Source organism: Siphateles boraxobius, unplaced genomic scaffold, assembly GCF_051911475.1.
Source record: "Siphateles boraxobius isolate OS27281-9 unplaced genomic scaffold, OSU_SipBor_1 65, whole genome shotgun sequence".
NCBI lineage: Eukaryota > Metazoa > Chordata > Actinopteri > Cypriniformes > Leuciscidae > Siphateles > Siphateles boraxobius.
In genome coordinates this window covers 3,822,925-3,836,766 of record NW_027509192.1, presented here as the reverse complement: position 1 = coordinate 3,836,766, position 13,842 = coordinate 3,822,925, and the positions used below count along the sequence as shown (strand labels likewise).

The 13,842-nt window shown below is 40.6% G+C and overlaps 1 protein-coding gene across 6 annotated transcripts in view; it reads right to left on the bottom strand.

Moving 5' to 3' along the window:
• Nucleotides 1-2,088: 2,088 nt before the first annotated feature.
• The window catches only part of man2a2 (mannosidase, alpha, class 2A, member 2), a 29,004-nt gene continuing 17,250 nt past the window's right edge, over nt 2,089-13,842 (bottom strand). For 2 of the 6 annotated variants that reach the window (XM_077210190.1, XM_077210193.1), the window contains 14 exons: nt 13,318-13,500; nt 13,027-13,141; nt 12,875-12,942; nt 12,634-12,799; nt 12,315-12,551; nt 11,106-11,228; nt 10,913-11,027; nt 10,660-10,793; nt 10,331-10,472; nt 8,579-8,712; nt 6,436-6,513; nt 5,645-5,839; nt 4,085-4,198; nt 2,089-3,981 (listed from right to left, as the gene is read on the bottom strand). In XM_077210190.1, the coding sequence (XP_077066305.1) occupies nt 3,829-3,981; nt 4,085-4,198; nt 5,645-5,839; nt 6,436-6,513; nt 8,579-8,712; nt 10,331-10,472; nt 10,660-10,793; nt 10,913-11,027; nt 11,106-11,228; nt 12,315-12,551; nt 12,634-12,799; nt 12,875-12,942; nt 13,027-13,141; nt 13,318-13,500 (1,957 nt within the window). In that variant the 3' untranslated portion in view covers nt 2,089-3,828. The remainder of the gene's footprint in view (nt 3,982-4,084; nt 4,199-5,644; nt 5,840-6,435; nt 6,514-8,578; nt 8,713-10,330; nt 10,473-10,659; nt 10,794-10,912; nt 11,028-11,105; nt 11,229-12,314; nt 12,552-12,633; nt 12,800-12,874; nt 12,943-13,026; nt 13,142-13,317; nt 13,501-13,842) is intronic. The other 4 variants (XM_077210194.1, XM_077210196.1, XM_077210192.1 and 1 more) reach the window with 3 other exon arrangements.

Here is a 13,842-nt window from a genome sequence, read left to right as displayed (position 1 = left end):
TGAGGCTGCTACATACATACTAATTGAGCAATAAGACAGAAATATGGATGGTCCAGCTACTCGTGAGAGTGATGTCATGTTGTTTCTCATCGTCACTGCTCTTCTAAAGGGAATATTGGAAATATATATTTCCACCATGCTCAGCTCACTCCCATTGATTTGCCATCCAACCGCTAATGTAACAAGCACGTCTTTGACTAATAGTACAAGAATCAGTACTGCAATCAGTTTGCAATTTTGTATTTTTACTTCTAGTGTTGCAGAAAACCTGCAGATGTTAGATGTTCCACAATCACTTAAAAGGTTTTATCAGTCTCGTTCATGGGCTGAACGAGAGGCACAGATCTTTTAGTTCCTGCGAGACGAGGCACTATTTCTGTTCTTTTGAAATGATTCTATTAGGCTGAATTTAGCGTGATGTAATGTGTTTGCTATGTTCTTTGAGGAAAGGCTCAACATGCCCTTCAAAGATAAAAAAAAAAAAGTTCTGCTGACATTCAGAACCAAGGTGATGCTGGATTGTTTGAACTGAAGCTCGACTTGCATCTGAAGCCAAATATAAGGAATTGTGGAGTTGGTGTGAGTATGTTTAGTCAACACTTCAACGAGATGAGTTGCTATTGAGTTCAGCTTTATTCTGTCATAAGCTTATTACTTATTATTTTATAATAGAGTATTATTTACTCACAAATTTGATTTGATCTTATTGCAGTGAAAACTCAGTTCCAAGCCTGTGTTTTTAATTCTTATTGAGCGCATAAGATGTTTTTAACAAAGCTCCAAAAATAACAAAGCATCATAAAACTGCTCCATGTTACTTGTGTGCTGTTTTCCAAGTCTTCTGAAACCATATTATATTTGTGTAACTGCAATAACAAGACAAAGAAACGATATAATTGGAATCATTTTCAGAACATTTTTTTTTTCCAGCTGATGAATGGAAACATTGAGAGCCAATCAGAATCCAAACTAGTGCTTTAAAGCCGCAGACGACAAAACCACAGCAGGCGTGGGTAATATATAATTATCGTTCTTGGTGTGAACAGCCCTTTAAAAGGCATATCTACTGCACGCACTTTAATAAAAGAACATTATCGTGCATTTGTGCGGACACTATATATCATTAGTTATCGTTAATGTGAATAGGCCTTGCCGAAAAATCCTCTCGAATATCCTTTTCACTTTCACATTTGCAAAAATTGTGTTTGGTAACGAGACATGCAAGAACCAATCATTTACATTAATTATTTTTGTGTCAAGAACTAAGGCAGAGAACATAATTTTCAGTGGTTATAATATCTTAAATTTCATTCTGTTTCTCTTAGAATGGTTTAGAATACAGCGGAGGAGTCGTGAACTACTTTCTGGAGCTTTTTGGACATTTTCACAGCTCGGCAGTCCATGGTTACTGTACTTGTTCATTGTATAGGAAAACTGCAGCTTTGAAATTCTTCTCACGGGTTTTAAACAACATGAGAGTGAGTATAAATGACAGCATTTTCATTTTTATGCCAACTAATTCCTCAAAAACGTCTCAATCTCTATCAGCGCCTCTCTCATTTTATTGAAATCCTCAGCGGCGAAATTGAGTTTTATTGCCGTCTCAGCCCTCAGACTTATTAAGAAGAATGGCCTTTCTCAAACGCCTAGGCTCAGAGAGCAAGTCGCCCTTTTAGCACACAAACCCATCTGCTGTGGAGGGAACCGAATCTGGTCTCAACTGAGCATGAAAGGGCATCTAAAAAAAATATATACAAACAAAAAAAACAAAGCCAGTGTGATTTCAGTAGACCTGTCAGCTTAGTGAGAAGATGGTGGAATTTCCAGCTCTCTGGTAAATCAGTACCCGATATCCCAGCTATCATGGAGGATGTTTAGATATAAAAAGCAACATCTCTTGTGAGCTTTTGTTAACTGAACTCAACATTTCACACCCCACGCCTCTCTCCCGCTCAAGCCACATTAAATGGCAGACGACTCCCTATTGCCCCCTGTCTGAGATTCAGAGCACAACAATTAAGCTTCTGGCAACAAAGGGAAACAAATGCGAAATATCACTTCAAAATGTGCACAACAACCAAGAATTCCTTTTTTATCATGTGTGATCTTTAATAAACCTCCACTTTAATGTCTTTGTATTTGCTTGTACGAGTCATTTTTATGAACACTCTCAATAGGAAACCAAAACAGAAAAAAAAAATTAAGCTCAAACCTCTCAATTCACTTTAATTTCTTAAGAAAGAAAATGAAAACAGTAAATCTTTTCCATCTCAGAACACACAACAGAAATGAAAGACATTAACAAAGATATCTGTCAGATCGGAAAGCGTATGCACAGGAAAAACAAGCATGTCAGTGAAATTTGAATCAGACGAGACCGAATTACAGAAGGGAGAACATTCTGGAATAGCAAACGCGCCAGAATCTGTTCCAAAGCAATCGGACAGACGTTTGGCACTCCATACTCGGAGTTCCTCCTGAGAGGAATTATCTTCCTGATAGGATGCTTTTCTGGAACTTGATTAGCTGGAGAAGACGGCTGATGGTCTGACTGATGTAAAGGGACGTGGGCGTACAAAGAGATAATCAGGCGAGGAGTTGAAAGTCAGAGAAGTGAGAATATTTTTCTGTAATTTAAATCAGAGACAGTACAGATTTTCCTGTGTCAGACAGACAGGATAGGAGAGGCGAGACACAAGACGACACGATAGGTTGACAGACTGCATTTTCATGTTCAAAATGATCAGAATCGAGCAAACCGAGGTGACAGACAAAGACTGAGATGGCTCTGCTACACATTACAGATGGGTTTTCTACAGCGAGATAAGGCCTAAACGCATTTTCATGTGGGAAATTGGCTAAATTTGACCACGGGAACCCGTTGCTACCCACACTGGTACCTTTACCTGAAAATATTGTGATAAGGTATATCAAGCGAATACACTGAGTCAGCTCTCATCATGCGATTTGAGCAATAACCTATTAAAAAAACAAAAACAATGAAGGAGCTATCTGAAGACCTGACCGCTGCTGGGTCGTGGATGTCTTCTGCTGTCAGCGAAGTGTTGCGAGCCGCCCTGAAAGAAAGAGCTGTAAATGCCGCGTCTGTTACAGCACTGACAGCCTTCGCAGGCCGAGCATGGTGATTGACATTCATAGAAAAAAAACAAGTGGCCGCCGAGCGTAGACAGAACCGTCCACAGTCGAGATAAAGAAATAGAACTGCGTGAGCTCAAAACGACAATGACACAGATTCAAGCGTAGCTAGCTTCTGGGGCGTTAGGAGTAGAAAACAAATAAAATGGAGAAATAAAACAGCAAGAGAAGCTTCACATATTGCACTGAGTCCCACAATTTTGTATAGATCCAGTTGTGAATGTAGCTTTTGAGATATTTACATACAGTACAAAGTGCAGGGATGACAGAATGATAAAAAGATTGTGAAACGGTCAGCGGTTCCAGCCAAAGACAAAAGGGGAAAAAACAATACGACAAGCTGAAAACAACGGTCAGCACTGCTGGAATAAAAAGATGTTGATCAATTAGTGTTCTGCCTACTAAAACCTGATTTTAAAAAAACAATCATGGACATTCTTATCTCAGCACCCGGACCGGCTACCAAATATGACTTTGGCTGGAACGCTCTCCTCCTCAAGTTGTTTCCCCCCAATTTTGAGGGTATAGTTAGCGCCTTTGTGTTGATTCAGATACGTTAAGTCTGGATAAACGATCTCCGAAAGAGTCCTCTGCTCATCCAGCTGTGGTTCTCTGCTTTAGCACAGGTTCCGAGGGTCCACACGGAGAGCCCGGTTCTGGTGCAACACCACTCTAGCACAGCTTGAGCTTGTAGGCGGAGATCTCCATCGGCTCCAGATTGATGGAGGAGTCGTTGGAGAGCGGAGGCTGAGAGTGCATTAGAGACAGAGACATGGGCTGCAGGAGCTGGAGATCCAGCCCACGGAACAGCCCAGAAATGGAGAGCTAGGAAGAAAGATTTAGAATGACTAAAAATAGCCTTTATCAGACCTACATGCATCCACACACTATGTATATTCATGTGTGTGTGCTCTCTAAGGACACTGACCTGGCCTTGCGTGGTGGAGCAGTTGAAACCAGGGTTCTGGGCCTCCAGACCACAGTCCAAGCCCAGTCGATGGAGGAGCAGAGCCGCATGAGGAGATGGAGAGTGAGCGTCCTGCTGAAAAAATTAAACAATATGAAATAAATGTCGATTAAAACAGATCTCCCACCAAACACACCCACAATAAATCCACAAGATCTCAAACACTTAAAGCAGCACTATGTAGGATTTCTGTTTTTGTCAAACAGCGATCCCTAGAGTCGCTGTAGAGTACTTGTATTTAACGTTACTGTCGTAAACACCACTCACGCAGAGCGTATCTGCACTCACGGCCTCTGCACTTCATAATAATAAAGTAGCCTACCGCGTTAGGCTTACCTGAGCCTAAATGCCAGATGACACCAATAAAGTGTATCATGTACGTCGCATTATTTCGCAGGGCTCTCAAGTTTTGAAGACAGGCAAGAGTGACATCCAGCCGACAGATACATTTTTGTCATTGATTGTTGCGTTAAATCTTACCCAGATACAATAGTGCTATTTTCTGATTGGCTATTGTGTAGCTCGACGAACAACACCAGAGGAGACGCGCTTGATTCCTGCCGGTTCCACAGTGAGAGCGGCGCGGCAAGAGTTTTGGCATATTAAATATATTACAAATAGTTTTTCAGCGTGAGAAATACAATGTGTGGCAGGAGAGCGTGACAAAAGACCAAAATGAGTGACTATCACGCTCAATGCGATACACTTGAGAGCCCTGATTTCGTAACAATGTCCGAAATGATGTTGTTAGATATGATTATTGAAATTTATCATAATAGTTAGCAAATTGCGCTCATTTACACTATTTACAACATGTAGGCTTATTTATGTCCTGATAATTATGTGAGATATTGCCAACTGTACTCATGATAATCGCAGGAATCAACTTTAACAGTGAAAGACTGAGCAAGTGGGACTCTTGTCCGGTTCCTCGTGCTGTCAGATTCTCGTTACCTTTTTCTAGACTCTTCCGAACGCGCTTTCTTCGTTTTTTTCCGCCATTCTGAAAACGCAGGTCCGATGTTTACTCGTGTCTGACTCCTCGCTCGGTCAGTCTGCCATTTCCTCTTTCTCTGTTCCTCCGACAATGCTTTTCTAGCTTTCTGCTTCTTATATGTCGGCTTTGCCATGGGACGATAGTTGTTCTTATAGCTAGCCGTATCCTGGATGGGGGCGTGTACGCGTGCAGTGCCGTAAAGCAATTCGTTACCTCGCGAGACCTGATATCACACGATACTTCCTAACACTGAGGCCGGCGGCCCAAAGTTACAAGGGTGGTTTTGCGGCTCACAGGCACCAGGGGGTTGCGAGACGACCACCATTCAACACGAAATCAGTAATATAAACATTACAATGACTCCAAAGCTGTTCGGCTAAGGTAAAAAAGTTACTTAGTTCTGCTTTAAAGTGTGACTTTTATTTTCTCCTTCTCATTATGAACTCAAGTCCTCATCAGTTGCTCCGCAGGTGAAATCAATACGGACACACTTTTTTTTTCTTTTTCTCAGGACTCTCATTTACCGGGCTTTGGATGCTCCTGAGGTTCAGCAGGTGGAAGTCGCAGGGCAGGGTGCCAGCCAATGGAGCGAAGGTACGCATGGGTGGCACGCCATGTTTCCTGGGCAACACAGGCAGTGCCAGCACCTCGTGGTTCAGAATGGTGGAGGTCATGTGACTGAGCAGCGACGGGAAGCTGACTGGTCTACTGTCCACCGGCTGGAAGACACAGACATGCATCAGAAAACACACAAGTAAAACAACCTGATGAAAGTGCACTTACCTTCACTTGACATACCAAAGAATTTGGACACTTTTTGGGGTCACTGTATGCGGTCAGATTCTGTCTCTATATACTACTGATCTGCTGCCTGTTATACTATCCACCTTATTTTGCAACGCAAAAGCAGGCTATTTTCTTTGAGTGTGTGAGACTTCTGATTCATTAGCCACTATAGGTAAGTAACTAGAAGAATAACAAAGTGCAGTAACGATAGATCTAAAAATCTACATACCAGTGTTCATGATTATGCTAATCATGCAGCATAACTGACTGTTTTTCTACAAGTAAAATATCTGGAAGCGAATGACTCCAGAAGCCAAAGTAGCAGCGGCCTCGCCAACTCTTATGTTATAAAATAAGGTGAATAAAAGGTTTGGGGGCTCAGCCACAGAGGGAGAGATAGCAGACAGGCAACGACCTTTGGCCTCTTAATCCAGGTGGAAACCTGTCGCTTGTTGCTATGGTAACAAACTGAACTAGGGCTCTCAAAACTGCTACACAGCACTAATCTCCACCACTGCAGTAATGTTACCTCTTCCTGGTCGTCTCCTAAAATACCTGCAATGATTTTGTTTATCATGTTGGTGAATTTGGCATAGGAGCCAGCAGGCTGCATGCATGAGGGGAGAAAGACATGATGATAAGTGATAGACAGACAGGAACAAAAAAACAAAAAGAGGTTGTGAAATGGGAGCCTTGTTAAAGCCCCTATATTATTATCCAATATCACTATATTATTTATAATCTTTCAGGCGACAGCATGATTTGAATGAAAAAGTATATTAATCAAATCAATTCGAGTCGGCGTGTAAAAACTCTAAAGCCCATTAACTATTATTACACACTTGCCAGCTTTTAGACACTAGTCTAAGAACCATACTGTCCCTGGAGCCTTCACAAAGCTCTCATGAGTAACGATAGAGAGCCCCCTACAGGCCACAGAGTGACAGTAGAGTTTATATACTGCTCACACTCATACAGGACACACATATTTTGGTATGCATAACAGTGTCTCTCTCGTGAAGCCGAAATTGCAGGCTCCAATCAGATTAATCATCTGCTACACGACTTGTGCCAGTCAGAGTGCACAGGTTTTTTATCAGTCAGCCAGGAAATAAAAATGTATTAAAAAGGTATTGGGCTGCACTTCTGAGAAAGACCTAATCATGGTTTGTCACATCTAATACTTCAAATATTTTAAATTTTTGTTTGAGACCCCCAGGAGCATGTAAACCTTGTTCATTTTTTTTTTTATCTATAGACTTATTATTATTATAGAAAAAAACCCAGAAATAAGACATTCCTCGACCCACAAAAATATTTTTTACTTTAAAAGATCTTTTCATTTTAATAATAATAATAATAAATAATATAATAACTCTTTACATTTATATAGTGCTTTTCTGGGTACTCAAAGCGCTTTTACATGGAAGGGGGAATCTCCTCAACCACCACCAATGTGCAGCATCTCCTGGATGATGTGACGGCAGTCATACTGCGCCAGAACGCCAACCACACATCCGGAGACAGTGATGAAGCCAATCAGTATATGGGGATGATTAGGACGCCATGATGGACAGAGCCCAAGGGGCAAATTTGGCCAGGATTTTAACTTGTTTTAATTTAATTTATATTATGTGATAGGTTGGTTTTAATTTAATTTATATTGTGTGATAGGCTGGTTTTAATTTAATTTATATTGTGTGATAGGCTGGTTTTAATTTAATTTATATTGTGTGATAGGCTGCTTTACATGTCTGTCAGGCAATCTCTTCCCCTAAGTAGGTGGGAATAAGCGTGTACTAACCAAAAACCCGGAGAAGAACTAGTCATGAATTTTGACATCCAATTCTTAAAATATATTTTGTTTAGTTTGAGCTACTAAGTACCAAGTAATCTGTGATCAGTTTTTTAATGTTATTTTAAATTATTATCATTACAGATTATTATTACAGAAGAATCTTAAAGGTGCTGTATGTAGTGCTGTATGTATGTTTTGACTAAACTAAAACTTGCTGAGATTTAGGAAACATGTTAAGTTCACATACTTGTTTCTCCAAAAAAAACAATGCTACAGCCAGTTATTCTAATTTGAAATGCGCGCTTCGTGTCTGAATGTCTAATTGTTTTAGTCTCTGTGATCCCGCCCACTGCCAATTTACCCAATAGTATTTCAACACCCTGGGTTGCAATTTGACGGAAAACACAGCGTATTGTAGCCATGGAAGCCAGCAAACGAACCGAGTCAGAGATCGCATATTATACCCGACTAAAAAGCCTCGGCATCCATCTAAAAAGCTCTATGTCCAGAGGCATATAAAAACGCGGCTAAGTCAACTCATCAACTTACAGTGTAAAGCTCGTCACCTTCTACTGTCAATTCTGCTCGTTCTTGTTGTGTGTCCTCAATGTGGCAACCCGCATGAGCAACGAGTGTAAAGAGGGGGCGGGAGAAACAACCCTCTCCAATATTTTGAATTTGGACTCGCGTACGGAGTTCAACCACTAGCTCTCAATATTACATACTGTACCTTTAAATGTAATTTTAATTTGTGTGATTAGAATAGTACATGCTTATTCCGACCAAGAACCGCCAACTGATTGACATGTAAATCAACCAAAGTTTGAGATGGACTGGTTTAGTTCATTCATGTGCCTGTGCAATCAGAACTCACATCTTGACTGCTGCTCCTCTTCTCCAGCAGAAGGCGGAAGCGGTTGGCCGTTCGTTTGTTGTCCTTCAGGCCCTGCCCTAGACCCCTGTTATCATCTTGCATCAGTCTGCGGTCTAGAATCACCTCCAGCTGACCTGTAGAAGATGGAAAGAGCATAAGAGGGAAAGATGAAGAGGTAGAGGAGGATAATAGGATAGAGGGAGGCAAAGCATTAGACAGTACACTCACTTCATCTTCATTATTGGATACATTGCATCAAATCAATATAAAACCTGAGCGCTGTGTCCCACTGTTAGTGTTTTCCACCTCCCTGCCGTCTCAGTCCCTGATTCATGTTCACATTCTGCTAAGAACTCACCGCTACGGACCGAAAAAGTACCGGTACTTCGCTACTAAGTCGATACTCAATTGAAAACAGCATAAAAAGGCAAGTTTTTCAACAGTATTGGCAGCTCGATACCCAGTACATAGGTTTGTATCAAACAAAAGTTTGAATCCTGCCACGCCAAAGGCTCAACACGTGAATATTAATTATTAGGACATGCTTTTGTTGCTTAGTAACCTTCCTGAAGCATCGTAACCAATTAAAAAGTTGGGCTACATGCTGTCATTTTAAAGTTTATGTAAATAATATCCTATTAAAGTGGTGTGTTTAATTAGTTTTTGCACCAAAATTTGTATTTAAAAAATTTAAAATAAAAATCTCTAATACTGGCCGATAACTAATAAGGTACTGATCAGGGCTTGACATAAACACCCGCCAAATGCAGGTGGATTTCAGCAGTCACTATTACTAGCCACTTTAGCGGGATGAAATTTATACATTTCAATTGTAGTCTTTTATTTAAAAAGGCATCTGATATAATAAACTAAATGCAATGTTATTTTGTCAAAAATATAGATTTTTCAATACATATCGATACTGAAATACCTTCCAATACTCATTTTCCGCAGAACAGATACACTCTCCAGCTGCTCTTGCTCACTCTCTGTCATCTCTCAGACAGAGTGACACACAAACCCTCCTTCTCCTCACTCACTCGCTTCATTTGCTCCGGATGAACATTGTTGGTGTTACAGGACTTGAATTTTGCCATGGGACGGGCACGTATTCCGCATAATTTTACTCATTCCCGCAGATTTGTTCTCACACCCAAAGTGCATGCACATAAATACGCCTCTCAGTACTAAATTGAATTATTTTTGCTGCTTATTGCGCCTAAACCGTCAAATAGACACAAAATGTCAAAATGCCGGTCTTGGTGAGTATTCACATAAACAGTCGGTTATGTTTTAAGTGAACGTAAACAGTTAAGAAATAAAACACAGTATACTGTACTGTAACAGTATTATGGATCAGTGTGTCAGGTCTTAAAGTGAAAGCAGCCTAATTTACCTACTGCAAAAAATAGAGATATGGCAGTTAGCCCTTATGGTATCAACGTCAAAATTGTGGCCAGTGAAAATGCTGAGCGGCTAGTAACTTTGGGGGTAAAAAAGTTAATGTCAAGCCCTGGTAGTGATATCACTGATTTAATGGCATTTTAGTTTAAATATATATATAAATTTGTATCAAAAAAATGATGTAACTTAATTAATATTGTAATATACCAGCATAATGATAAATAAAAGTTAATAAAAAAAACAATAACACTGGACAATAAGCAATATGGTAACGATATATATTGTGCATGAAATTTCACTGATCTGGCATGGACCACTGTAACATCAGTATTTGCAAACCCCACTCACCGCTGGACACGCTGCTGACCCCCAGTGCCTGGGCCGTGTGGAGCGTGAGTCGGTACTGGCTGTCCTGAATATATGCCGTGGTGGGCATGGGGTAGAAATTAGCTTGCAGTGGAAGTTTCTGGAAGTACCGACGAGGCTGCATCTGAAGAGGAGGGAAACGGTGTAGCATTAGCTTGATTATCTGGTAGAGTAATCTGGGTCTAGGCCTATGAACTTTTGCTCCATGATGCTTTATTTTATCATTTTAAAGACTCAAAAGAACAGCACGCAAGTATGATGTGCCACATCTGATTAAACCTGACAGATTAAAAGTTTGTAGAGGACTTCACCTGGAAGCCGTTGAGGTCTGTGTAGAAAGTGTCTTCGCTCTGGATGTCGGTAACCAGCCGCATGGCCAGCTCCTTGTTATTTTGATCTCTGATGTCCACCATGGTGGTGATGTCCAGAGAAAGACCATCAACTCCTGAATAACAGAGACAAAGAGTGATATGTCAGGAATAAATGATCAGACAGGACAAGATGTCCCTGGGCGATCGAACTTGTGTGTCGAACAGATGGACGCCTGAAGGATGGAGAGAGTACCTGGAACGTTATGAATGCGGACCGTCTGCTGGAAGTGTTGATAATGTGCCACAACCTCAGAGAAGAGAGGACCTTCCACCACACGCACTATAGGGGCTTCTCTCTGCAAATAGGGCTGAGAACGAGCGGAAAGGAAGTTGTTAATTCACCCCACGTTGTTTGATAAATCGCTTTTCACCCCAGTCAAGACTACCTTGGCACTTCCGTCCGGCAGGAAGAGATAGGCCCCGCTCTTGTCCTTGGAAGGTCGAGTTCCGTATGTGAGGAACTCAATCTGTACCCTCACCTCCAGGGGATCGTCTTTACGTCGAATGCTCTGATGGAGAAAAGAGTGTAAGAGAGAGAGAGAGAATTAATCATTATAGACTTACCTGCTGACTCAGATTCTAAAAAAGGACACGACAGCATATGTACTGCAAAAATAGGACAGGGATGCGTTTCATTTCATTTGGCAACCAATAAAAATAAAAACACTTCTCCAGATGACTGAACATAAAAATAGAATGCTGATGTCATAGCTTGGAAACTTCCTTTTTATTAACAATGCAATATTTGCTCCGTGGAGTTGATTTTCGGCATTTTTCAGGGCATTTTTCCTTCCAAATATTTTCTAGTGATGCACAGATATTACAATTATGGCTGATAATTATCGTTAAATGTATTATTATAATTCATATTATGGCCGATATCAAAATTCAGTACTATTATCATCAACATTATACAGTATTTAAAATAGATATTCATTGTGAGATTTGCTAAAAAATTACATTTAACAGCATTTAACATGAAATGAGCATGCACAATTAAATATCCAATACTACCTGATATATACACCATATAGACTGATAAATTAATAAAATATATCTTAAATTTTAATTTAAAATCATAAATATAATATAACTTAAACATCTCTAATATTAGCTGATAACTGATAAATGGCCAATATTAAAATTCTATACTATGTTGCCAAAATAAATTAAAAAAAGATATAATTTTAAATGCTACAAGTGAATTTAAGCATCACAACATTATCAATGTAAAGTATATAAAAGGATGTTCATTGTTAGATTTGCAAAAAAATATGGGAAATGAGTATGCGCAAATATATAATGTCAGCTATATATAGGCTGATGTCGAATTAAACATTTCTAATATTGAAATGTTAAACACTATATTGGACAGCCCTGTTTTTTCTTTTCATATAAAAACCATAGAGTGAATTCACTCATACATATAAACAAAACAAAAAATAACAAACAGTATTAAATAAATAAAAAAGTTAGTAATAATTTTATTCTTAATTCACTAAACATTTTTGCATTTTACCCTCAGCCCTGGTTCATTTCTCACTTTACTTCCTGTAATTTAAATCAAAGATAATGCATCAAAAATATCATCTCACCTCCAACAGGCCTGTGGTTCCAGAGAAGCCTAGAGTGAGAGACTGGCTCTGGATGTAGAACGGCTGGGCGTCTACCGTTTGCGATCGCACGGGCAGAGGGTCCAACCCTCGTATGCCCTGACCCCGTCCTGGTATCCTGAGCAGCGTATCAGAGCGCAGGGTCATGGGCGAGTCAGCAGAGTCGTACAGGTGGAAGACGGCCAATCCCAGAGCGGGGAGGCGTGCCATGAAAGAGGCCTGACGGGAGAAACAAGCATTAGGTTTTGAGATTACATTTATTTAAGATGCTTCCAAAGAAAATAGACACAACTGGACACACCTGGTAAACCTCTCCACTCATCTCAACGGCGGACATCCACTGTGCGCTGAGTTGAACCGGTAACGTCTGTCCGTCTTCTGTCAGCACCCTAACCCTCGCCGAATTCACCAGAACGGTGACCACACACAGACGCTCCTGCTCGACAGGGTTAAACAGCACTAGATACCTGAGGAAGAGGAAGATGATGAAAATCATACGACCGCATTTGAGGCATTCAAGATCTGTGGATGACGCATCTCACCTGGGAGAAGATTCCAGCTCGATAAGTGTGCGCTGCGGGAGAGAATCCTGTGTGGCGCGTCTATCGTCCTACAGTCACAGGGACAGAGGTCAAAGGTCAGACTCTTAAAACACACTGGCTGATTTTTTAGAAAAACCAACGCTGCTCCTCACCGTCTCTAAGAAAGGCTCCGTCTGGTAGAAGCGGTAAATGTCTTTATTCTTTATTACCAGGAAGTGTGCAGCATTCATGATTACTCGTTTCAGACCGACCAGAGAACGTAATAGCCTGCAGAAGGGAAAATAAACGAATTAAGAACCGCTCACATATCGAAAGGATTTAAATCCAATCCTGAAAATGGCCCGTCAAAGATATTTCACAAACATCACCCTAAGAGACTTCCTTCGATCTCTTAACATCTTCAAGTTAATGAGGATCAAATCTGCAAGCTTTTATCCAGAGACCTGTTTCCATAGTCGATGACAACAGCCTCCTTGGCAGTGCCCGTGATGGCATCATGGTGCTGGAACAGCCCTATGTTACGCCTGGCATCGGTCAGGAGGGAGTAATCTGAAATGGGGTAACGCCCTTCCATGCCCGCACGTCGTGCGTGAGCCACCGCCAAACTGTAGAGAATTTCTGCCCCTCTACAAGAAACGAAGACATACACAAAACCAAACAAGCATTCAGTTTTCAAATGCAATTATGCATGACACTGAACGAAAGAGCAAGACTAGACAAGCAAAGAAACCAATGATAATAGAATTTAAAAAAACGAGTAATTTAACAGTAATTAGGCAATGCCTCGTGCTTAATTTAGGAGAAAAACGCTCACCCACGTGGAGAATCACTATTTTAATTATTCCCCAGTAATACCGCAGAGAACAGGCCATTATTCAAAACATAATTGAATCTCTGGCAAATAAAAACAGACACTTTTCAAAGTTGCTAAAATAATGGATTAAATTCTGATACCCCAATGGCAGTTT